At 36.6% G+C, this 24911-nt stretch overlaps 1 protein-coding gene across 1 annotated transcript; it reads left to right on the top strand.

Moving 5' to 3' along the window:
- The first annotated feature begins 100 nt into the window (after window positions 1–100).
- cpdb (carboxypeptidase D, b) lies at window positions 101–20456 on the top strand. The gene is made up of 21 exons (XM_073825090.1): window positions 101–693; window positions 5426–5613; window positions 5703–5845; window positions 5916–6085; window positions 6168–6511; window positions 7967–8158; window positions 8230–8412; window positions 8492–8574; window positions 8735–8825; window positions 10046–10191; window positions 10290–10459; window positions 10536–10811; window positions 13780–13975; window positions 14236–14374; window positions 15289–15420; window positions 16127–16222; window positions 16311–16372; window positions 16571–16702; window positions 16790–16975; window positions 20004–20100; window positions 20209–20456. The coding sequence occupies exons 1-21, from the start codon at window positions 101–103 to the stop codon at window positions 20418–20420; spliced, it is 3831 nt and encodes a 1276-aa protein (XP_073681191.1). The 3' UTR covers window positions 20421–20456.
- Window positions 20457–24911: the final 4455 nt, after the last annotated feature.

The following is a 24911-nucleotide window of genomic DNA, read 5'->3' as shown; positions in this document are numbered from 1 at the left end:
GATGAACGATTTGTAATGGCTCATCAAAAAGGCAACTAACGATAAAAGGACTAACAAACGATTTTTTTAAATTTCACTACTCAACTACTACAAACACATAATGCATATTTTGTGGCTCATTTTGCCGCATATTTTAATAGTTCCGCACCAAATACTGGGTTTGAGACGCATCAACAAACTTCAAGAAGAAACATACAAAGAATATTACAACTACGCTGAAATGACCGAACGTCTTCAGCGTTTCTCTCAGAGATACGCGCATATTTGCAGACTTTCGAGCATCGGACAGTCTGTCGAGGGAAAGGAGCTTTGGGCCATGAGAATAACAACGAATCCGACAACGGACGTACCTGGCAAACCCAGGTTCAAGTATGTGGGCAACATCCACGGGGACGAGGCTTTATCACGGCAGCTGTTAGTTTATCTGATCGAGTACCTGTTGACTCAGTATAGCCGTGATTTGAGAGTAACAGAGCTGGTGAACCGGACTGACATCTATATAATGGCCAGCATGAATCCGGACGGCTTTGAGCGGGCGGTGGAGGGTGACTGCAATGGCAGCAGCGAAGGCCGCGAGAATGCCAAACATTTTGACCTCAATATGAGTTTCCCCGACCAGGATGAGTCCTTCAGTAAGACCTCAGAAGACACACCGGAGGTCACTGCTGTCATTAAATGGATTCTTGAGAAAAAGTAGGTTGTGTGTTTTTTCTACGTATTTACATTTTGTATATTTACACATTCAGACATACGTTTTGGTCAGTTACCCAGATGCGCGGCCACAGAACAGGTGTTCTGAAATATTCGGTGCCTGAGATTTTCTGTGACACTGGGCGGAGCTAACATGAATATTCACGAGTTCCCTGTTTCACGTTAAAGCGCCACTAAAATTTTTAGTGCTCCTTGGACCATATAAACTGTTTTCGTTAACGTAAATCAATTTAAATTAAGCGTCGAACTAATTTGAGTTATTTTATTCCTTTAGATTGTTGATTTCATTTGTAGATTGTGTGCTGTAAGTTTGATTTAATATAATTTATTATGATTTAATTTAAGGACATGTTCTAGCTAATGAGCCAACAGGCATTTATAGGACAGCGTTTTAGTGCCACGTAAAAAAATCTGAGATTAAGGTCATAATATTTCGAGAATAAGTACTACGAGAATGAAGTCGAAATGTACGAGAATTAAGTCGAAATACTACAAGTGTAAAGTCGAAATATTACTATAATAAAGTCGACATATTATGAGAATAAAGTCCAAATACTACAAAAATAAAGTCGAAATATTACGATAATAAAGCCGGAATATTACGAGAATAAAGTCCAAATACTACAAGAATAAAGTTGAATTATTACGAGAATTTAAATCGTAGAAATTAAAGTTATAATATATTTGAGAGTAGCCTATTTTGCGCATGCAAAGGCCCGGATTGATGCCTCCGAGCGGCCGCATCATTTTACTGGGATGAGGAAGAGCCAATTTTACTGACTTGCGAAAACAGCTTAATATCAAATATATGTGGTATTTATTTAGACTGAACAGGACCAACTTTTTACTCAGCTCATACACCCAATGGACATTCCTTTGGGTTGGCGCTAGCTCTCTTATTTGACTATTTTTAATCCACTATATACACCTACACAAAATGCTTTTCTTATTTAGATTTTTTTTGTCTTGTTTTCAGCCAAAATATCTAACAATTTTTAAACCAAGAAGGATATTCTAGTTAAAGTCTTGTTTTTAGAAGGAACAAATCGAAATTAAGTGAGCTTTTGCTTAGAAAAAGCAAAATAATCTGCCATTGGGGTAAGCAAATAAACAAGATACAAAAAAGTAAGAAAAACTTTTTTTCTGCAGTGTAGGCTATGTGGGATTATTAGCAGAAATAATACCTTGTGTCATACTCAAGGGGACGGTATGCTGGGAAATAATAATGTATTCGGTTGCATTCGTTGTTTGTAATAAAAAAAACATTTCTAATATAAAGTCTAATCTATCAAAATCAAAATCTTTGAAAATTCTTATCAAAATTCTTTGTGAAAATTCCTCCACCTGCTCCGCAAAAATGTCTGTGGCGTCCAATCTTTTATTCCTCACATTTTATTAAATTAAATAATATTTTGACTTTATTCTTGTAATATTTCATATATATATATATATATATATATCACACACACACACACACACACACACACGGAGGATGATAATAAGCAATGTTGTACATGATCACAAATCAAACTTTATTATGCCAAATCAAATGCATAAGTATATTCTGTACAACTCAAATGAAATCAAACAATTTAAAACGCACTCAAATGTAAAACCGAAGTAGGGTAAATGACAAAAAGACGGGAGTTGTTGGCCTATAATCCTATATGATGCATATTCTAAAGATAAACTGGACTTATGTATAAATGTCTGTGCACAATAAATATGTATATATATTAGCTCGAAACTGAAATGAAATTACGTTACAGAAAGCTGTATTTTTTTTTTTTAATCAGGAGCACTAATATTTGAGTGCAACTTTAAGATGGAACTCATGAACGGGAAACTCATGAATATTCATGTTAGTTCCGCCCAGTGTCACAGAAAATCTCAGACACCGAACATTTCAGAACACCGGCCCAACCCTGCTGAAAAAAACAGCTAATACCAGCCTAGGCTGGTTGGCTGGTCTTAGCTGGTTTAAGCTGGAAGTAGCTGGTTTTAGCTGGTCTCCCAGCCTGGTTTTAGCTGGTGGTTTCCCAGCCTGACCAGCTAAGACCAGCCTGACCAGCCTGGCCAGGCTGGAAAAGTGGCCAAAACCCCTCTAAAACCAGCCTGCCTTCCAGCTATGACCAGCTAAAACCAGGCTGGTTGACCAGCTAAAACCAGCCAACCAGCCTAGGCTGGTTTTAGCTGTTTTTTTCACCAGGGAAGACATAAGCGAACTAAGCGGCCCCCAAGAGTACATGAAATTACATCGTTTTTTATTTATGTATAATATTTCAATGGATATCATATTGGTAACGAAATCCATTATTCCATTAAAAAAACAACGCAATATTATTTTAACTGGCTGCTGCAGGATGCATGAGTATGACAGCCGTACGATGCCTGACTGAGGTAACTTAAAATCATTGAAGAACAGCATCACTGCAGCAAAACAATTAATAATGTCACAAAAAAGAACATATCTTTCTGGTGCAGAGAAAAGAAAACGGAAGAAATCAGAGGAAGAGAAAAAAACAGCAAGATAAATGTAAGTTAAAAAATGAGTATAAACTAAACGTGGCTAAATTGCAAGCTACCGCTAGTTAATTAAGCAAACAAAAAAAGTTAATGTTTAACATCTGCAAATTTAAGCTTTGCAATATTATTATATTATAATACAACATATTACTTTAAGTAATACTACTACCTGACCGGAAATCATAAGAGCAAACACGAATGTTGTCAAGATTCTTCCCTTGAAATCCTGGTTCTGGTTGGCCAACCATAAACTCCTTTTGTTCCTCAGGTTTTTTGCACTCTACTTGATTTGTTCTAAGTTTTGGCAGTCTGCATTACTCAATGTTTTCCCAGTCTGACCGACTAGTACAGCCCAAAACATGACAATAATTCATAATTTTCAGCAGTAATAATCAGCTTAATATGTGTGTTTCGCTCGTTTCATCGGGATTGTTTACATTCAGTGCCGCCAATATGGCTGATTGATGCATAGTAAAAACGCTCTATAATAAATCCATGGTTATTTTTTGTACGGGATACCATTTGATTTGGCAAACATAATAATTTAACAAACAATAAGTTATATTAATTTTTAAACCTTGTCATTTCCAGGGTTTTCAGTTGACTGAAACTATAAAAGTTTTTAATAATAATAATAATAATAAAAAGAAGAATTGTTGTCTTGGCAACTAACTGAAATAATTTTGTTAAAGGAGTAGTTCACTTTCAGAACAAAAATGTACAGGTAATGTACTCACCCCACTTGGCATCCAAGATGTAATTTTTTTTTTTTTTTTTTTTTTTTTTTTTTTTTTTCTTTCTTCAGTTGTAAAGAAATTGTTTTTTGAGAAAAACATTTCAGGATTTCTCTCCATATAATGGACTTCTATGGTGCCCCCAAGTTTGAACTTCCAAAATGCAGTTTAAATGCAGCTTCAAAGGGATCTAAATGATCCCAGCCGTGGAAGAAGGGTCTTATCTAGCGAAACGATTGGTTTTTTTCTTAAAACATTTACAATTTATATACTTTTTAATTTCTACACAGTACACACAAAGCTTGACAAGACAAGCATTTAAGGTTAAAAAGTATATAAATTGTTTTTTTTTTATTTTAATTTTTTTTAGAAAATAACCAATCGTTTTGCTAGATAAGACCCTTCTTTCCTTGGCAGTGATCGTAGAGCCATTTGAAGCTGCATTTTAGAAAACTCGGGGGCACCATAGAAGTTCATTATATGAAGAGAAATCCTGAAGAAAGACAAGGGGGTGAATACATTATCTGTAAATTGTTTGTTCTGAAAGTGAACTACTCCTTTTAAAGCACTACATTTACTAACTGGAAATTAATGAATAAAAAAATAAAAACATTGACAAAAAACTACAACAAAAAAACTAATCTGTTGAAAAAAAAAAAACTAATAAAATTTATTAAAGCGCACAAATTACTACAAAATTAAAATGAAGCCTAGTTTAGTCAATTGTATTTCTAAAGCACAAATAAAAACAACAGTAGCTGAACAAAGTGCTGTACAAATGGGCCCAGTTTCATAGACAGGGCTTTTGACTAAGCCAGGATTGGGCCATAGTTCAATTAGGACATTTTAAGCAATTTTTATAAATGTGTTAAGAAAAAAAAAATGGTTTGCATTTTGAGACAAAACAAAGGCACCGATATATTTCAAGGGCTGTCAGTGCAAGTTTCTTTCAGCTGAAACAGCTCAAACTTACATTTTAGTCTTGGACTAGGTTTAAGCCTTGTCTGTGAAACCGGGGGATAGGATCACAAACAACAGTATTGAAGTACTGTATATAATCTTAATAAAGAATTAAAAGCCAAAGAATAAAAATGTTTTAAAACCAAATTTAAAATTGAATATATAAAAAAAGCTAATTCAAAATATAAATAAAAGTAACACCGTATGCACTACAAAATATCAAAATGACTATACATAACTTAAAATGAATTGATCAAGAAACAAAATGATCATCACTTCGTATCAGAGTTAACTTTTTTTTTTTTTTTTTTTACTGACTAATTGTGACATTTTATTCTAGCCTGGAAAACATGAATCGCGAATTATTCAGTGGTAAAACCAATTATTCAGTGGTGTAATGTTCTCTTGCTTCTGATCTGAGATTTTCACAAGTCAGCTCTTTTCTCAAGAAGTGTTTCCTACCATGCTTGCTTCCTCTGTGTCGTCTTTTCAAGGTTCGTCTTGTCCGGTAGTCTACACGAGGGCTCCGTGATGGCCAGCATCCCCTCTGATGACGGCAGTTCTTATGCATCAGATGATGCTGTATTTCGCCATTTAGCACAAACCTACATTGAGAACCATCCCATTATGAAGATGGACAATCCTGACTGCCCCGACGATCCAAACAAACACCTCGGAGATGGTATCGCAAACTATTTGACATTTAAAATCAGATTTTGTACCTTAGTGGAACTCCATTGAGATTTGGTTTGGTGTCTTGTTTGTGTACAGGGGAAATGGAGGAGTACAACTACCTCAAAGGAAACTGCTTTGAAGTCACACTTGAGTTGAGCTGCTGCAAGTATCCACCAGCTTCTCAGCTTTTCGTGGAATGGACCAACAACAGGGAGGCCCTTCTTGCCTACATACACCAAGTGAGTTGATATGGATGTTTTGTGTTGTCCCATGAATGGTCTAACAAACCTTATTTCGCTTCTGTTTTAGGCTCATATTGGTGTGAGAGGTTTCGTGATGACCAGATCAGGGTTTGGTCTCCCAGATGCAACGATCTCCATTTCTGGAAGTGATCATCACAACATCACAACCTGGATGTTTGGTGATTATTATCGCCTGCTGCTGCCTGGAAGATATGACATCACTGCCAGCTCACCTGGGTGATTGCATGTAAATGCATGAAAGAATAATGATGAGATGGAATTGGTCCAGTTTAATTGAATTTTTCCATGTTTCCTTCAGATACCTTTCAAATACTGTCAAGAATGTGCCAGTGATTGAAGGCAAAGCCACGCTGTTAAACTTCACTCTTGAGGAACCTGTAGAAGAGATGTTATTGCTAGATCCTTCTGAACAACATTTGGTAACCAATGGAGGTCTGAACACACCTGGGCCTCCCATCCCAAGGTCTCAAATCCATACTTTGGATTTCCGATATCACAGTTATGATGAAATGGAGATGTTCTTGCAGCTGTTTAGTGCTGTCCATCCTTCTATCACTCACTTAATCTCTGCTGGACGATCAGTGCAGGGCAGGAATCTTTATGTGATGGAGATATCCACCAATCCTGGTGTCGATGAGCAAGGTGCGATTGCGTATGATCACATACATTTAGATACATACAGTTGAAGTCAAAAGTTTCCATACACCTTGCAGAATCTGCAAGATGGTAATTATTTTACCAAAATAAGAGGGATCATACAAAATGCATGTTATTTATTTAGTACTGACCTGAATAAGAGATTTCACATAAAAGATGTATACATATAGTACACAAGAGAAAACAGTTGAATTTATAAAAATGACCCCATTTCCCTGCATCCTTCAGGTCCCACATTTTTTTTTTTTTAGGTTTTTTTTTTCCTGTGTTTTTGTATATTTGAACCATTTAAAACAATGACTATGATTTTGAGATCCATCTTTTCACACTGAGGACAACTGAGGGACTCATGCAACTGTTACAGAAGGTTCAAATGCTCACAGATGCTTCAGAAGGAAACATTGCATTTAGAGTCAGGGCTGAAAACTTTGAGTTTGAAGATCAGGGTAAATTTAACTTATTTTGTCTTCTGAGAAACATGCAAGTATCTTCTGTAGCTTCTGAAGGGCAGTACTAAATTGAAAACAAATATGGTATTTAGGCATAATAAGAAAAATGGACATCTCTTCATTATGTTCAAAAGTTTTCACCCCTGGCTCTTAATGCATCGTTGTTCTTTCTGGAGCATCAGTAGCTGTGTTTCTATCACCCTGTTTTTATGTGCATTTTGAAGTATTGCATCAGAAACGAGTGATGGAAACGCCACATTTCGAATAACAATTGGTGCTTTTTGATTTGTTCGAAAAAGGGTTAATGTGAATAATGGGAGATTGAAACGCATTTATAGTATTTCTGTATAATTGCCTCTCAAAACAATGATCTCATTTATAGTGTTTCGTCTGCTCGCTCTGAGGCACAAGTTATTTATCATATAATTTTTTTATATATTCAGTCACTTCTACTTTTCTTAGTTAAGTGATTTTGTTCTCTTGATGGAAACGGTGCTTATTCGCAAATGTTTATGCGATTATTCCAATTTTTGCGCATAATTTGAATTTGCCACTTTGGATGGAAACCCGGCTTGTGTGTGTTTTAACCTTCTGTAATAGTTGCATATGAATCCCTCAGTTGTCCTCAGTGTAAAAAGATGGATCTCACAATATTACAGTCATTGCTGGGAAGGGTTCAAATTCACAAAATTCTGAAAAAACAAAGAATTTGTGGGACCTGAAGGATTTTTCTGTAGTACAGTATGCAGTTTAACTGTTCAGGACAAACAAGGGACTCATGAACAACTATCACTAAACAAAATAAAAAAAACACAGGTGTGGATCATTCAGGTAACAACACCGTATTAAGAATCAAGTGTATGTGAACTTTAAACAAGGTCATTTTTATAAATTTAACTATTTTCTCTTGTGGACTATATGTGAACTTTTTGACCTGAAGTGTACATTACAAAAATCTGTCTCCAAGTAATCACCTCTTCACATCAACCAGGCAAACCAGAGGTCATGTTTTTGGGTAACCTGCATGGAAATGAGTTTATCGGTCGAGAGATTCTTCTAAACCTGATTGAGTACTTGTGCCGCAATTATGGCAAAGATCCACTGGTCACACTTCTGGTCAATAGCACAAGAATTCACATCATGCCTTCCATGAACCCAGACGGGTATGAATTAGCACTAAAAGGTACAAGCAAATATTTTTTTCAGATTGTTTCATTGTCATTTTCTGCATTTACCCTGGTTTTCTTCTCGTAGCTCACAAGGAACTGGTCTCAGGAGACCTGCGTATTATTGGACATGATAACAGTCACCGCGTTGACCTGAATGCAAATTTCCCTGAACAGTCAAGATCCGGAAGCACTGTTGAAGCAGAAACTCAAGCAGTGATAAACTGGATCAAGGCCCACTTCTTTGTGCTGTCTGCAAATATATGTGGAGGTACAAAAAGTGACTTGGGTTTGTGTAATAATGTTAATTCAGTTTTAAAAATAAACTAAACTGCTACTGTTGTCTCTAGGGTTTAGGGGAGTTGTCTACCCGAGTTCCCTTGACTCTGTTGATGAGGATATGTTTAAATCAGTTGCAGAAGCCTATTATGTGGTATGTTGTGTATATATTGTGAATTATGAAACCTCAAGCTAACATTTGTGGGTTTTAACTAACTAACTAAACCATCAGAAAGAAAATATGTAGACTATCAGTGTTTTCTGTATCACATGTCTTTCTCAAATTGTCTAGTATTGTTGTCATTTCCTTTTAGAAATCTCAGGCTTTTGAAGATCCTCAGGCCTGTGATGTGCCAAGAACCAGAGAGAAAAAAGGCATTAAGCATCATCGTCCAGTAGCCACCGGTCAGACTAAAGCATAATCACTGATTTAAGTGAAAATTAAATCAGAATTTACCTTATTTACCATTTAAATGTTTGGGGTCGGTAAGATTATTAATAATAAGTGTAATAGAAAAGAAAAGAGATGTTATGCTGATCAAGACTGCATTCATTTGTTCAAAAATACAGTGAAATGGTAATGTAAAATATTACAATCAAAAAACTATATTCTATTTTGTATTCTATTTATGTACATATATATTTATGTACACTAACAGTCAGAAGGTGTGTTTGTTTGTTTGTTTGTTTTTTGTTTTTTTTACACAAAGTCTCTTCTGCTCACCAAGCCTGCATTTATTTGATCCAAAATACAGCAAAAGCAGTAATATTGTGAAATATTTTACTGTTTACCATTTCAGGATTCTTTAATGAATAAAAAGATCCAAAGATCAGCATTTAGAATTTAATACATTTAAATAGAAATTATAGAAAGTAATACTTTTATTTGGCAAGGATGCTTTAAACTGATCAAAAGTGATGATAAAGACATTTGTTACAAAAGAGTTCTATTTAAGATAAATGCTGTTCAGCAAATCAGAATATTAGAATGACATGGAGTAATGATGCTAAAAATTTAGCTTTGAAATCACATTAATAAACTACATTTTAAAATATATTAAAATCTAAATATATATTAAATAGTAAAAATATTTTAAAATGTCACTTTTTTTTGCTGTTCTTCGGATCAAATAAATGCAGGCCTGGTGAACAAAAGAGACTACTTAAAAAAAAAAACACACACTAAAATCTTACTGTTCAAAAACTTTTGACTGCTATTTGACTTGTGATTGCAAAGCTGAATTTCCACATGGTCTTTTAGAAATGTTTCAAATATGTTTATTTGGTGCTTAAGAAACTTTTATTATTATGATCAATTTTGAAAATGGTTGTGCTGTTTAATAGGTTTGTGGAAACCATGACAGGCTTTTTCAGGATTATTTGGTTAATGTAAAGTTCAAAAACATTTAAATGATTTAAAATAGATTTTTTTTTGTAGCACTATACAGCTTTTTGCTGTCACTTTTGATAATGTTAATGTCTTTGCTGCATATTAAGTATTGCTAAGTATTAATTTCTTATTGGCCCTTATTGTTTTTTTTTATTATTATTTATAAGCATATAGTCCTAGACTGTCCTGTTTCATATAGAAGTCAACACTGTTTTTGTCTTTCGCATAATTATAGGAACTGATATGCTGACCTGGGCGTATCTCAGCACAGACACTTTAGCCGTTAACATTGGTCTGAGTTGTGAACTGCTTCCACCAGAGGAGTTGCTCTCAGAATACTGGGAGAAGAATCATAGAGCGCTCTTGCACTTTATAGAACAGGTGATGAATTCTTGATTATGATCAAGATATTAGTCTCTTTTTGGGTGAGCTAGTCCATTTCAAGAATTGCATGGTTTGTGTGATGTCCCATATGTCAGGTTCATTTGTTTGTGAGGGGTATGGTGACTGATGGTCTTTCTGGCAAAGGCATCGCTAATGCTACAGTCGTGGTGGAAGGCTCAAGCCATCATGTCCACACCAGCAGCATAGGGCATTACTGGAGACCTCTGGCTCCTGGTTCTTACCATATCACTGCTTCTGCTCCAGGGTGAGAAATGGACAAATGTACAGAATGCAAGGCGTAAAATGAGTCACCCATTACATTTTCTATGATCTTTCTACAGTTATGCTCCTATGTCGGCATCTGTCCGGGTGTTGGAGACTCGGGTGGAGCAGGTGGACTTCAAGCTGACCAGAGATACATTGCAGCCATCTGTAGAGGAAGTGGAACAGAAGGACTTTGAGAAACTGGTGGAATGGCTTTTAGCTCCTGGTGAGTTGGATCAGTTGGTCCGTAGCCTTCTCCCTGCTCAGACCTTGCAGTACCGAAACTACAGGGAACGCTCAGAGTTCCTGCGTGGATTGACCTACAACTTCCCTCACATCACACGGCTATACAAGTATGTAATCCTGAAAATGTGTCTTGGGTCCTTAGCAAGCACCACCAATTATCTGATTAAGATTTGAGATGATTGGGCCAGCAAGTAACCATCTACAGTGCCTTGCGAAAGTATTCTTCTTAATTTATTCATGTTTTACTTATTCCCACATCAATCTACACTCCATACACTATGACAAATTTATTTATTAGAAATAAAAAAACTGAAATGATTCCATTACGGAAGTAATTATACTCTTTTCTGGGACACTTGAAAATTAGCTCAGGAGCACTTGCATGGCTTGTAGATGTTACTGTTACTAGTTAAACTGTGGAAAATTAGTTTGAATGAGTATGATTTGGAAAAGCACACAACTGTCAGAAAAGGTCTAACAGCTAAAATTGCAAATTAGAGCAAAAACCAAGCCCTGAGGTCAAAATAATTGCCTGTAGAGCTCAGAAACTGGTTTGCATCAAGGCATGGATCTGGGGAAGATTTCCGAAAAAACTGAATAAAGGTTCAGAGAAAGAATACAACTTTCACAGGTAGGACTCTTCCTAGAGCTGGCCTCTTGGCAATTGATGGAGAAGGACCTTGGCTAGAGTGGTGACCAAGATCCTGATGGTCACTCTAGTTGAGCTCCATGATCTCATATGAAGATGGAAAAAACTTATTGAAGGACAAACAACACTGTAACCCCAATCCAGTCTTTATGGCGGTGTGGCTTCTCCTCAGTGGAGACGCATGAAAACCCACTCGGAATATGCTAAAAAAGCACTTAAATGACCCTCAGACTGTGAGAAACCAGATTCTGTGGTCTGATGAACCTGAATTCCAAGCATCATGTTTGAAGGAAACCAGGCACTGCTCATTACCTGCAGAGTACCGTCCCAAAAGTAAAGTGTGCTGGTAGCAAGCTCATGCTGTTGGGCTGGTTTTTTTAGCGGCAATGACTGAGGGTCTCATCAGAGTAGGAGGAAAGCTCAGTGCACCAAAATATTGCGAGCCTTAATGAAAACCCAGTCTAGAGCTGAAATTCAGACAGGGCAGAAGGTTTACCTATCAACAGGCTAATGACCCCAAGCACGCAGTAAGAGTGGCTATGGACTAGGGCTGCACGATATTGGGAAAAAATTACATTGCGATATATTTTTCCCCTGCGATATATATTGCGATGTGTACAAATTCATTTATGTTCATCAGGTGATTTGAACTGCTTAAAAATCAAATAATAATTCAAAAATAATTGGGATAATTTTGTAAGCATTTTCAAAGAATAATTTTTTTTTAAAGTATAATCAAAACCCTGAAATAAAATACTTTTTAAAACTTATTTTGGGTTGTTTCATAAACAGTTTGACTCACCTTATTCACTGTCAATTCAGGCAAATCAAGGCTCTAATATGTTATGAAATTAATAATGAATGTTGCTTTTACCCTGATGAAAGGGAACTCATTTTCAGAATGAAAAGAGGACACTTCATTATCACATTAAGGAATTAACATGAGTGACAAAATAAGTAATTTAACATTTTATTCATTTTTTGAAAACAGATTAGTAAATATGTTTTGTCACGAAATTAAAAAAAAATAATAATAATAATATATATATATATATATATATATATATATATATATATATATATATATGTCAGAAGATTCTTTTTTTTTTTTTTAGTTTTGCATACTTTGTTTAGCCAAAGTAAAACAAGTGTTGCTCATCAGCTAACAAAAGATTAAACTTTTCAACAACTCTATAAAAAATTGGCTTCTTTCTCAGAACTGTTGCATCAAGTAAATATAAATATTAAAATACACCAATTTGGTGCTTCTGTATGCGTTAATTTACTCATTGAAGCGGTTGTTGCTGCATAATATTCCACTTGTGCCTTGCATTTGTTGTACAGCTCTGGGATGGCAATTTGAGAAAAATAAGTGTGTGACGGCATAACATAAGGCTTGTCATGTTTGTAAAACCCTGCTTGGTGACCGTGTTTATTGGTACCATGTCTTTCGCAAGGTGAAATGTAATAGCATCAGTGACATCTTTCTGTCACTTAGAGCCCTTCTCGTAAGGCGTCACACTGGCAAACGCATCCGAAATAGTTTTTTGCTTTCTGATCTGGTTTTGCATTCATCATACAGTGCTTTGTGGTGCCGACTTAAATGGTCAAACAAATTCGTAGTGTTTCTGCGAGTTGTGGCAACAACTGCCAGGCAATCCCGACAAAGCACCTGTTTTTGGTCAGCGTCATCGTTTTTGTATCCAGAATACTTCCATATGACCGATGTTGCGTTTATTTTTGCGACCAAATCTTCCATTTTTGGCGCTTTTCTCCCGTCCCACGCTCATTTCGTCATGCGCACCAAAGAGTATGTGCACACGCAGAGACTGCATGCATGAAGTAGGTGAAGCAATGTGTGCTTTGTAGTTTTTAAAGAACCCTTAAATATGAGTTAATTACTTTCTATTCACGGATCTATATTTGTCTAATATAAAGTTTAGAAATATAGAAAGTAAATTTTTAAACCAGACACACATAATTTTTTTATTTTCAGCATCGTGACTGCCGCGATGTGACTATCGCGTATGCGTACATCGCGATGACGATGCTGAAACGATGTATCGTGCAGCCCTACTATGGACAACTCTGTGAATGTCCTTGAGTGGCCCAGCCAGGGCCTGGGCTTGAATGCAATCAAATGTTTCTGGAGAAACCTGAAAATATCTGCCAGCCCCATCCAAGCTGACAGAGCTTGGAAAGTGAATAAGTGAGGAGAAAAATGGTGGATAATTGCCAAATGCAGATGTGCATGAATGAACGATGAATATTCACAAGGCACTGTACAGTGGCATAAGTAAAACATGGTAACAAACTTAATTCTTAATCATGTAGATGATTTTATTTAGTGAATGAAGTTAAAAGATAAGTGATGCTGTAAATCTTCAGATGTTGTTTGAATCACCTTTTTTCCCTCCTGGGGTCAGTTTGGGTCAGAGCACTGAGTTTAGGACTATCTGGGCTCTTGAGATCGCTGGCAATTTGGAGGTCCATCAACCTGCCGAACCTAAAATCCTTTTTGTGGCTGGAGTCCATGGTAATGCTGCAGTAGGTCCAGAGTTGCTGCTCGAATTGGCTTCTGTTCTCTGCCTCAACTATGGCAGAAATCCAGCCATCACCAAGGCAAGCATCACAAAAAAAAAGTCAAATCCGCAAATTTTTTTTCTTTCTTTGTTTCATTTATTTACTCTGTTCTCCGTTACAAAGAATCGCTGTCTTTCTATCTATTTACTCCTACCTTATATTACTTCTATCACCAGTTGTGCAAACAAAGTTTTAGGGGGAGCACAAAGCTTTTGCAAGAGAATGGAAAGGTTTTTTGGGGGAACACAAGAGTTTGTGTACCTGTCTCAGTAATACAATTTTTGTTTCTTCCTCCTCAGCTGATTGACAGGAGCAGGATACTGATTCTCCCATGTGTGAACCCTGATGGTAGAGAGCAGGCACAGGAGGGATTCTGCTCGTCCAGTGTGGGGTACACCAACGCTCATGGCACAGACCTGGACACTGATTTCTTCTATGGTCAGTCAATACTCTACAGTGGTGGCCAAAATGATTAAAACACTAGTATTTTCACCAGCTAAAAGTTTTTAAGTCAGTCTTTTTCTGTAGTGTGTCAGTAGGAAATATCAGTTTACATTTCTAAACATTAATTTTGCCATTACTTGTAATCCAGTGAGGTTTTTCTTTGCACAAGGGGTCTGACAACAGCCAGTGCTCCACACGGAGATCTGATGTCGTCATCATCCAGTCTGTCTGGAATCACATGAAGAAACAGAACAAACTGAGACAGACTAAATCCAGAAGAACTATGGCAATGTCTCAAATGCTTCAAGAGATGTGCTTGTTAAGCTACCTGAAAAACTATGTGCAAATGCACCTAGGCCAAAAGCTGCTTTAAACACAAAGGATGCTCACACCAAATGCTGATTTGATTTAATTAATAGAAATAAATTGATACCCATTGATATCTATTTATGGCTTTTTTTGACAGCATCCTCATTTTACAGCATACACAAGTTTCTAAAACTTTAACCAGTACTGTAGCTTTGCAGGAAGGTTTCTTAAAGCATCTTGGAGATGTTGCCACAGATCTTTTGGATTTAGTCGGTCTCAGTTTGTTCTGTTTCTTTGTCATTCCAGACAAACTGAATGATGACGACATCAGTTATCTGTATGGAGCACTGGCTGTTGTCAGAAAAAAAAAAATCTCACTGGATTTTCATTAATTATAATTAATGAAAAAATGAATGTTTGGAAATGTAAACTGCTATTTCCTACTACAGCAAAAGATAGAAATAACTGACTAAATCCATTTTTAACTGGTGAAAACACTAATGTTCTAATTATTTTGGCCACCACTGTACAATGACATTGGCATTGAACACTATGCAAGCGTTGGTTAGAATAAATACAAGGTTTGTATTTGTATTTAGGCAATGCATCCACACAACCAGAGACCCGTGCAGTGATGGATCTGATTTATGGAGGGGGTTTCTCTCTTTCTGTAGTGTTGGAGGGAGGCTCTCTGCTGGCTACTTATCCCTATGACAAACCAAATCAGCATGGTAACCAACAGCACAATATATATATATTGTTAAACATTATCACATTATGCGGATTTCAGGTCAAGTCCAGTTTTTGTAGAGCTTTAAACGATAGAATTTGCCAAGGTTTAGTGAACTCTAATGTCATCAAAGCTTTACTCCCTCAACGTGATGACAAGTGTGCGTGTTGTGCGTCCAAAGAAGAATCACATGTAGCTTTGACAATAACACCGCAAATTAGACTGTTTTACACTGTTAAGCTTGACCAAGGGGGGTCTCCCAAGTCAATGTGCTGTTCAGGGGGCCCTGTGCAACATTGTAGGAAAACAGTTGACACTATGTTTTAAAGTTTTGGATTGATCATTTATGTGTAATGGAAATGTCATTTTAAGCAGGTAATTAAGAATTTGACTCTGAACCACAAAACCAGTCATGAGGGTCAGTTTTCAGAAATCGAGATTATACGTCATCTAAAAGGTGAAAAATAATTTCGTTGTATGGTTTGTTAGGATAGGACAGTATTTGTCTGAAATACAGCTGTTTACAAACCTGGAATCTGAGGGTGAAAAAAAATTGCCTTTGAAGTGGTCCAAATGTTCTTGCCAATGCCTATTACTAATCAAATTAAGTTTTGACATTTACTGTAGGACATTTACAAAATATCTTCATGGAACATCTTAATATCCTAATGATTTCTGGCATAATTTGATTAATCATGACTCCACAGCACAAAATGAAGAGACTTTGAGATATTTGGCCTCCTTGTACGCCAGCAGTCATCCTTTCATGCATTTGGGTAACCTGGGGTGCACTGAAAAGTCAGGTACTTTTGAAAGACTCTTTCAGATTCAAAAAATACTGCTATAATTCCATATAATCATCATATCATGATTTGTGTTTTGGCTACTCAGAGGAAATCCCAGGAGGGATCCTTAAGGGAGCGGATTTTAGTGCTCACATTGGCAGTATGAAGGTACTGGAGTCATTTCAGTTTGTCTGAATAGCACATTTTTGTGAAATTTGTCTCATGTAAAATGTAAGTACAACTTATCATTGTCATTTAATCTGTTTTTCAGATATTCTCTCTCTCTGCCAATGTAGCTCTAAAGTTTAATTTTCTGCATATTCCAACTTGTATGTCTTTAAGAAAATACAAATGTTGCTCTTTTAGGACTTCAGTTTGGATATGGGCCTTTGTCCTGAAATCACGGTGTACACTGGCTGTTGTATGTTCCCATCTGCATCTCAGCTCTTCTCACTGTGGATGGAGAACAGACTTCCTCTTTTCCGCATGCTGCTAGAGGTGGACACATTTGAACTACCTTTATCATCTCGTAACCATAATTTCAGGCAACTTGAACTCATTTAAATTCATGTGAAATCTTTGAAGGTTCACAGAAGGCTGAGTGGTATCGTGAGGGACAGTAAAGGCCGTCCGGTGTCTGATGCGGTTGTTGTGGTGAACGGCTCTATGAATGTTCATGCAGACAGTCAGGGTCACTTCACCACTCTTGTGGCTCCAGGCACACATCAGCTGCTGGTTCAGGCCCATGGATATCAGCAAGAGCTCCAGCAGGCAGGTTCTAGTTTACTAATAGCTTTAAAGGGGTGGTATCACTTTCAAATGTTAAAATAAATGTATATTTGAACTTGATGATTTTGGCATAATAAAACTGTAAGTTGAAATAATACACTACCATTTAAAAGTTTGGGTTCAGCAAGGTGTTTTATGTTTGTTTAAAAAAAAATTAACTGTCAGTAATGATGCATTAAACTTTTTTTTTTTTTTTTTAAAGGTTATTGCGGCTTTTATCTCACTTTTTTTTTCACAGAATTGCAATGATCTAATCACACAATTCTGAGAAATTAACTCCGTTTTACTGCAGTTTTTACTTTAACTCGCAATTGCAAGTTTGTATCTCACAATTGCGAGAATAAAGTCCAATTTTGAGGGGGGAAAGAAACGGTTTAGAATTGTGAGTTCATATCTATTATTGACTTAACTCGCAATTGTGTCCTAATAAGTGTGTCCGCAATAAGTCCTAAGAATTCTAAGAAAAGAAGTCAGAATTGATAAAAACTATTCTCGCAATTGCCAGTTTATATCTCTCAATTCTAACGTTTTCTTAGAATTAAGCGATATAAACTCGAAATTGCAAGTTATACAGTCCAATTCTGAGGGGGAAAAAGAGACTGAGTTCTCGGAATTGACCTTATGCACGGAGCGTTCTTCCGCATTAAGATAAGCCAGCTCGTAAACTTCCGCTGAAGCTCATTTTATATGTGCTATATATTAGGTGGACACCCTTGAGACTCATCTACTGCCTCGTTCTTATCAGAAACTGAGAAAAATTATAATTGCAACATTATAAGTGTTGGCGGCATGAACATTCAGTTTCATATTATTTAACAACATATAATTTAAATGCGGAGCCTGGCAATCCCGTACTCTCCATATCTGCATAGTTGTACATTTAAATGCTGACAGCTAAACACTATCATAACGTGTTTAGGCTAACATTAGCTAGCTAGCGATACTTCTCTTCAAGGACATCGTAATCGTATTCTTGATAATCATTGCCTTCATAGTCATGAACACATTTTTAAAATCTTGCAATATTTTAAAGCCTTTTATTATTTTCTAACTCTACAGCTGTTAAATATACTTCAAGGACTCTTGCTTTTCGATTTATTATAAAATTACTATTATAATAAATTGTAGTACTTTTACCGCCCTTAAGTATAGTATAGCAGAAAATGTGCAGAAAAACGTTAAGCTCACACACAAACAGCCTATAAGGTTGAATTATTCAAATACTAATATATAGTTCACTACAAATACGTTAAATATTCATGGTATAATAATTAAATAATGCACTCAATATGAATCGACAGGAATTTGAAGTATTTTATAAAATTTAATAACTATATCTTTTAAGTTGTATCTAAACTGTAAAATCTATTAACTAGCCTATATTTAACCAACACATACTTGTTACTGCTGTAGTTTTGTTACTCTGAATTTAGTCTGAATCATTTAAGCTCTTTTTTTGCCATCAGCTTGTCATTTGTTTGGTCCTGTTATTACTGTCAATCGTAGCAATGACTCATAGCGCATATTTAGCCGATTTACTCCTGTATTTTTTTTTTTTAAACTGGCATTTGTCATTCTTGAAACGGTACCCATGGACGTTTGGTCCTCTTAGACAAACAACACTTTTCTTCGATTGTGAATGGATTATGTAGAGAAAACGAACAAAGTACGCTCATATTACGGCACAGTACAGTTGACCGGAAATGACTTTGCTGGCTTGTCTAAACAAGGAAGTATTTCGTGCATATGGTCAATTGTCAGTTTATATCACACAATTGCATGTTAAGTCAAGTTAAAAAAATTTAAAAAAATTTTCAGAATTGTGAGAAACTGGCAGTTGCGAGTTATAAAGTCCAATTTTGAGCGGAAAAAAATAGGCTATATGAGCTCGCACTTCTGAGAAAAAAAGTTTATATCTCACAATTCTGGCATTTTTCCTCGCAATTGTGAGTTGCTATCTTGCAATTCTGAATTTTTCTCTTAATTGAGAGATGTACACTCATAATTGCGAGTTATAAAGTCCTGTGTTGGAGAGGTAAAAAGATTATGTTCTCAGAATTGTGAGTTCATATCGCACAATTTTGACTTAACTCGCAATTGTGTGTTTAAAAGGCAGAATTGTGAAAAATAAAGTCAGAATTGCAAGAGAAAAATGGCAATTCTGACATTATTTATCAGAATTGACAGTTCATAGTTCTGACTTATTTTTCAGAATTGTGAGAAACTGGCAATTGTGAGTTATAAAGTCCTTTTGTTTCAGAATTCTGAGTTAATATGGGGGGGGGGGTTCTCAGAATTCTGAGTTTGTATCTCACAATTCTAACTTGACTCACAATTGCTTTTTAAAAAGTCAGAATTGCGAGAAATAAAGTCGGAATTGACAGTTTTTATCTTGGAATTCTGACTCAATTCTCGCAATTCAGATTTTTTTTCCCAAAACTGTCAGATATAAACTCAGAATTGCGAGTTATGAAGTCCAATTTTGAGGAGGAAAAAAGACTATGTGCTCAGAATTGTGAGTTCATATCTCACTATTCTGACTTAACTCGCAATTGTGTCCGAATTTTAAATACAAATGTTCTAAGAATTCTAAAAAAAAGAAGTCAGAATTGCAAGATAAAAACTGGCAGTTCTGACTTTATTAGTGCAATTCTGGCTTTATTTCTCAGAATTGCAACCTTTTTTTTTTTTTTTTTTTTTTTTTTTTTTTTTCAGAATTCTGAGTTTATTTGGGGGGGGGGGTGTCTCAGAATTTTGAGTTCATATCTTACAATTCTGACTTAACTTGTAAATGTGTTAAAATGTCAGAATTGTGAGATATAAACTTGCAATTCTGACTATAATTTTCAACTGCAAGAAAAAAAAGTCAGAATTGTGAGAAGTTGAAGAAAAAACAATTATATTTGGTATTATATTGTGCTGAGCTGATGCTGCTTCTGTCCAGTAGGTGGTGAAATTACACCTCCTACTAACTTCTACTATTATGTCATTCTGCTTCCTGTGGTTTTAGGTGAACATATCCTCAGACAGAGTGACCAGCCCCATTTTGATCGACTTTATAGCAGACAGTGCTCCTCTCAGTCAGGCAGTGTTTGTAATTGCCACAGGTATTAAAAATACACCTTTAAACTTTATTTTTTTTCAGTTTCCAGTGATCTTATTGGTCAAAAATAAAAATGTTGTAAACTGTCCTGAAATTCTTCATCCTCATCTAGCCTCTTTGATGAGTGTCTTGATCTGTGGTCTTCTCATCTGGCACCTTCGCTCTGCCAAGTTCAGCCGCATACGAGATGGGGTTCGTTGGTTGCGCCGCAAGAGGGACGCCCTTCAAATGGAAGCAGTGGCTTCAGAGAAGTCACCCCTGCGACAGGAGTTTCCAGATGAGAGCGAGAGTGAAGACGACCCTTTCCTCGTGGAGGGCCACTAAATGTACTGTCACAATGTTCAAGAATAAATTGTAATTTTGTCTTTATGCTCAGTATGTAAAATGACTTTGAATGACAGACACAGCTCTGTTAACGTGTAGTAAACAGTGTATTTTGCAACCTTTGGCCTCCTGAACTTCATATATGTGGATGCACAGCTAGTTATGGTTATAATTGCAAGGATTTTTGATATGTTTTTGTTTTAACAACATCTTTAAAAAAAGTACCATGGTCCACTGTTTGTCATTGGATGAACAGCAGGTGGCAGTAAGCACCTAGACATTTGACAAAAGAAATAAACAGATGGGAATGGGGTGAGGAGCGATACATTATGAAATTGCTAAAGAAAGCATCACTGTTACTAACCCACTGAGTATTAAACAGAACCTGTCTATGCTACTTAGATGAACCATCCATCAAACTGCATATTATTGAGGCTTATTGAGACTTAAATTTTGCCTGGATGATTTTGGAAGTGTGAAAATGTTAGGGCACTTTAGATACATACCCCCAATTTTATAGACGAGGCTTAAGCCTAGTCCCAGACTAAAGTGCATGTCAGGGGTGTTTCAACTGAAAGAAACTTGCACAGACTGATCTTAAAACGTCAGATTCATTGTTTTGTCTTAAGATGCACACCAGTAATTTTGTTTGTTTGTTTTAATCTAAGGCATATTTCTGAAAACTATTTGATTTAGTGTCCTAATTGAACTATGGCCTATAAGCCCTGTCTGTGAAACCAGGCTATAGTGTTTCATGAAGTCTGCTTGATCAATTACCAAAGAACCATGTCAAATCATGATTTTCTTATTAAAGTGATAAAATGTTGTTTCAATAAAGAGTACGTCTTTGGAACACAAAATAAGACATATTTGAAGTCCATGAGCTTTCTAACCCTCTATAGACCACAAAGGTCCTACCAAGATCAAGGTCCAGAAAGGTACCAAGAACATCAACAAAATAGTCCATGTGACATCAGTGCTTTAATCGTAATTTAATGAAGCTACGAGAATACTTTTTGTGCGCAAAAACTCAACTTCATTCAACATTTCTTCTTCAAAGAAATGAATACAAAAGGTCTTATGGGTTTGGAACATAAGGGTGAGTAATTAATGACAGAATTTTAATTTTTGGATCAACTATGCTTTTAAGGCAATTTTTGAGCGACAGGTAAGTATGTTACACTAAAACATTTAAAAAAAAAAATCCTTGAAAAATAAGTGTTACATACCCTACTGACTCATTCTCTTTGGAATCGTTCAAAAATGAAAATTCTGTCATTAATACTCCCCCTAATGTTATTCCAAACCCGTAAGAGTTCATCTTTGGAACACAAATTAAAGGGGTCATCGGATGCCCAGTTTTCACAAGTTGATATGATTCCTTAGGTTCTTAATGAAAAGAACTCCATTTTTACCTTGTCAAAAACAGCTCTGTTCACAGCAAGCCTTTTCGGTGCATGTCTCTTTAAATGCTCTCTCTTCCGTGGGGTGACAAGCAGTTCTAGAGACCGTAAACTTTAGCCAACTAGCTCATTATTCGGCCACATTATAAGATGATTTGCAAAGATTTATTAAAAAAAACCTTATACTCACATCTTCTGTAGATGAAGCTGAATCAAGAATGATTCACGCGAACGTAGATGCATTTAGGTAGATCAGGGATCGGCGCAAACGAAAATAATCTTCTGTATCTTCAGCGGCTCAGATGTCGGGAGAAAATCAATTTGCCAAAAATTTCATTATTACATCCAACAACGAAACACTTCAGTTGCTTAGGAGACATTCTTGTCTACTCCTGCTCTGGAGTCAAAACAATGGCGGACTGTTTACAGCTCACTCAGGGCAGGTCTAAGGTTAGACGGTTGTGTCAATCAACAATTGTGGGAGTGGCCTTTGCAGTCATTCCGCCAAGAAATTGTGATTGGCTGAAAACCTTAACCTTAAGTGTGTGACGGAAATGTTACGCCCCTAACCATATTGTGATGCCGTTTCTCTGCACGCCGCGAAACAATCAAACCCATTATGTACTGTCTTAATATGTGTTGCGTCGCACCGCATAAACATAACACCATGTCTGCATTTGCAATCATACATCGAGGAACTACAAGCACTACTCTACACTGCTCAAAACCCGCGTTTGAATAGTCAGTAGCATATTCTTTAAATATGAAAACGTACTTACAGGCCTTCAGTCAGACACGCAGACTTTCCTTGCAACATTGGAATTGCCCCTCTTGACAGCCTTAACCCTTTGTGTGCAGCTGTCATTGTAAGCTGCTCTCCATGAACAGTACACAGTCCTCCGTGAAATGCGCATCACCCATTCGAATATTTGCATTGTACTGTTCCGGAACAGTGTTGTAAACATAACTTAACCACTGATTTCTAGTTGTGTCCTCATTTTGAAGGCCAAACAAAGTACTTTTGCTTTCACAATGAAACACACTGCGTCTCCACAACATGGCAGCTGCAACAATACTACAGCCGGTAAAGGTTACGCCTTCTTTTTTTCATATACATTTGAGCGGTGTTATGCTAATCTACTCACCCTGTGACACGGACCAGTGGGGGCGTGTTTTCTGACCCTGCATAGACAGCAACTAAAATGTTCAAACAGCCCAGAAAGGTAGTAAGGACATCTTTATAGTCATCCTCAGTCTCTGCCGTGCGTTTACGAGAGTTGCATGACCCATGCATGTGCATTCCCCTGCTTGTAAACAAGGCACAGCAACCGGGTTCCACGTCAGAACGCTGCACGCATACGTCATGGTACTCTTGTGAATATTTTTGTTTTCTTTGCATAACATTACGGTTGAATCACTGATGTTAGATGTACTGTTTTAACAATGTCCTTAAAGGAACACTCCACACTTGAGTTCATAAGTTGAGTTTTACCATTTTGAAATCCAATCAGCCGTTCTCCTGTTCTGGCGATATCCCTTTTAGCATAGCTTAGCATAGATCATTGAATCCTATTAGACCAATAGCATCGTGTTCAAAAATGACCAACGAGTTTCCATATTTGTTGTATTTAAAACTTGACTCTTCTGTAGTTATATCGTGTACTAAGACCGGAAAGACTAAAGCTGCGAGTTTCTAGGCTGATAAGATTAGGAACTACACTTCCATTCCGCTGCTGCTGTAATACTGTATGGCCGAAGCAGGCGGAGTATTATCAGAAATGAGTTCCCAGCTAGTTTAGCATTTGCACATGTGCTGCGTGGTATTACTGCTCCTGCTTCAGCCTTATTACTTGACTATTACGCCGGAATGGGAGTGTAGTTCCTAACCTTATCAGCCTAGAAAATTTAAGCTTTGCATTTCCACCGGTCTTAGTACACGATATAACTACAGAAGAGTCAAGTTTTAAATAGCACAAATATGGAAACTCGTTGGTCATTTTTGAACGTGATGCTATTGGTCTAATAGGATTCAATGATCTATGCTAAGCTATGCTAAAAGTGATATCGCCAGAACAGGAGAACGGCTGAATGGATTTCAAAATGGTAAAACTCAACTTATTAACTCGGGGGGAGCTGGAGAATGAGCCTATTTCCAAAAAAAAGTGGTGTGTTCCTTTAAGTACCTTTCTGTGTCATTTGAATATTTCAGTTGCAGATATTTTATCAAAAATATCTTAATTTGTGTTCAGAAGATGAACAAAGGTCTTGTGGGTTTGAAACGACATGAGGGTGAGTAATTCATGAGTGTTGGCAGCAATGAACCGCCTCAGAGAGAACTGTCAGGAGATTTTTAGCTTGAAACACATCTGTGTGATGGTTTGGGTGACTTAATGTAGGAAACAGAAACGGACTGCAGGGTATTGTTAAAGTATGTGGTAAGATTGTTGTCACCACGTTTAATGACTTGAACGACTTGTATAAAGCCCGGACTTTAAAGAAGGCTGAGTTAATTATAAAGGATTTTAGCCATCCCTTGCAGAATGTTTTTAAGTTGCTACCTTCTACTCATAGATATTATTTTCCTTTATGAACCAATACATTTAGAAGTTCTTTCATACCAGCTGCCATCGTTTTTTTTTTTTTTTTTTTTTCATTTTAATGTATAGTATTAATAAAGTTGTTGTTATTGTTTGTTTGTTTGTGTGTTATGTTTGTTTTTGTTGATTGCATGGTTTCACTGCTGGCTGTGAAAAAAATTGCCCTTTGGGAATAATAAAGTTGATCTTGACCTTAGCCTTGGAGAAAGACCAAGCAAGTGTCTCAGAACCAGCCAAATCTATAAAAATAGTGAATGCTTATCTCATGGAGTAAGATGCAGCACTCAGAAGTGTGGACCACCTGCTGTAGCCAAAGCATTTCATAGACTTAACCTTTTCTAAGGCCCAATTTTACAAAATATAGACTTCTGGGAATCCATATCCTGGTCTCATGAGACCAAGTCAATCATTTCAGATCTAACAGCATCCAAAATGTTATGGTGTTGCTAGAGGAGGAGTACAGTGAGAATTGCCTTCTTCAGTTTCAGCGC

This window comes from Garra rufa, chromosome 19 (assembly GCF_049309525.1).
Source record: "Garra rufa chromosome 19, GarRuf1.0, whole genome shotgun sequence".
Classification (NCBI taxonomy): domain Eukaryota; kingdom Metazoa; phylum Chordata; class Actinopteri; order Cypriniformes; family Cyprinidae; genus Garra; species Garra rufa.
Note: the sequence above shows the minus strand (reverse complement) of the source record. Positions and strands in the feature narration are given on the sequence as shown.

What these genes read in the sequence shown, in the direction of transcription:
- cpdb (XM_073825090.1), top strand. Translation starts at nt 101, where the DNA reads ATGCATATTTTGTGGCTCATTTTGCCGCATATTTTAATAGTTCCGCAC. An exon ending in GTCTGCAAATATATGTGGAG is followed by an intron (nt 8,413 to 8,491) that starts GTACAAAAAGTG and finishes TGTTGTCTCTAG; the next exon opens with GGTTTAGGGGAGTTGTCTAC. An exon ending in GGACACTGATTTCTTCTATG is followed by an intron (nt 14,375 to 15,288) that starts GTCAGTCAATAC and finishes ATTTGTATTTAG; the next exon opens with GCAATGCATCCACACAACCA.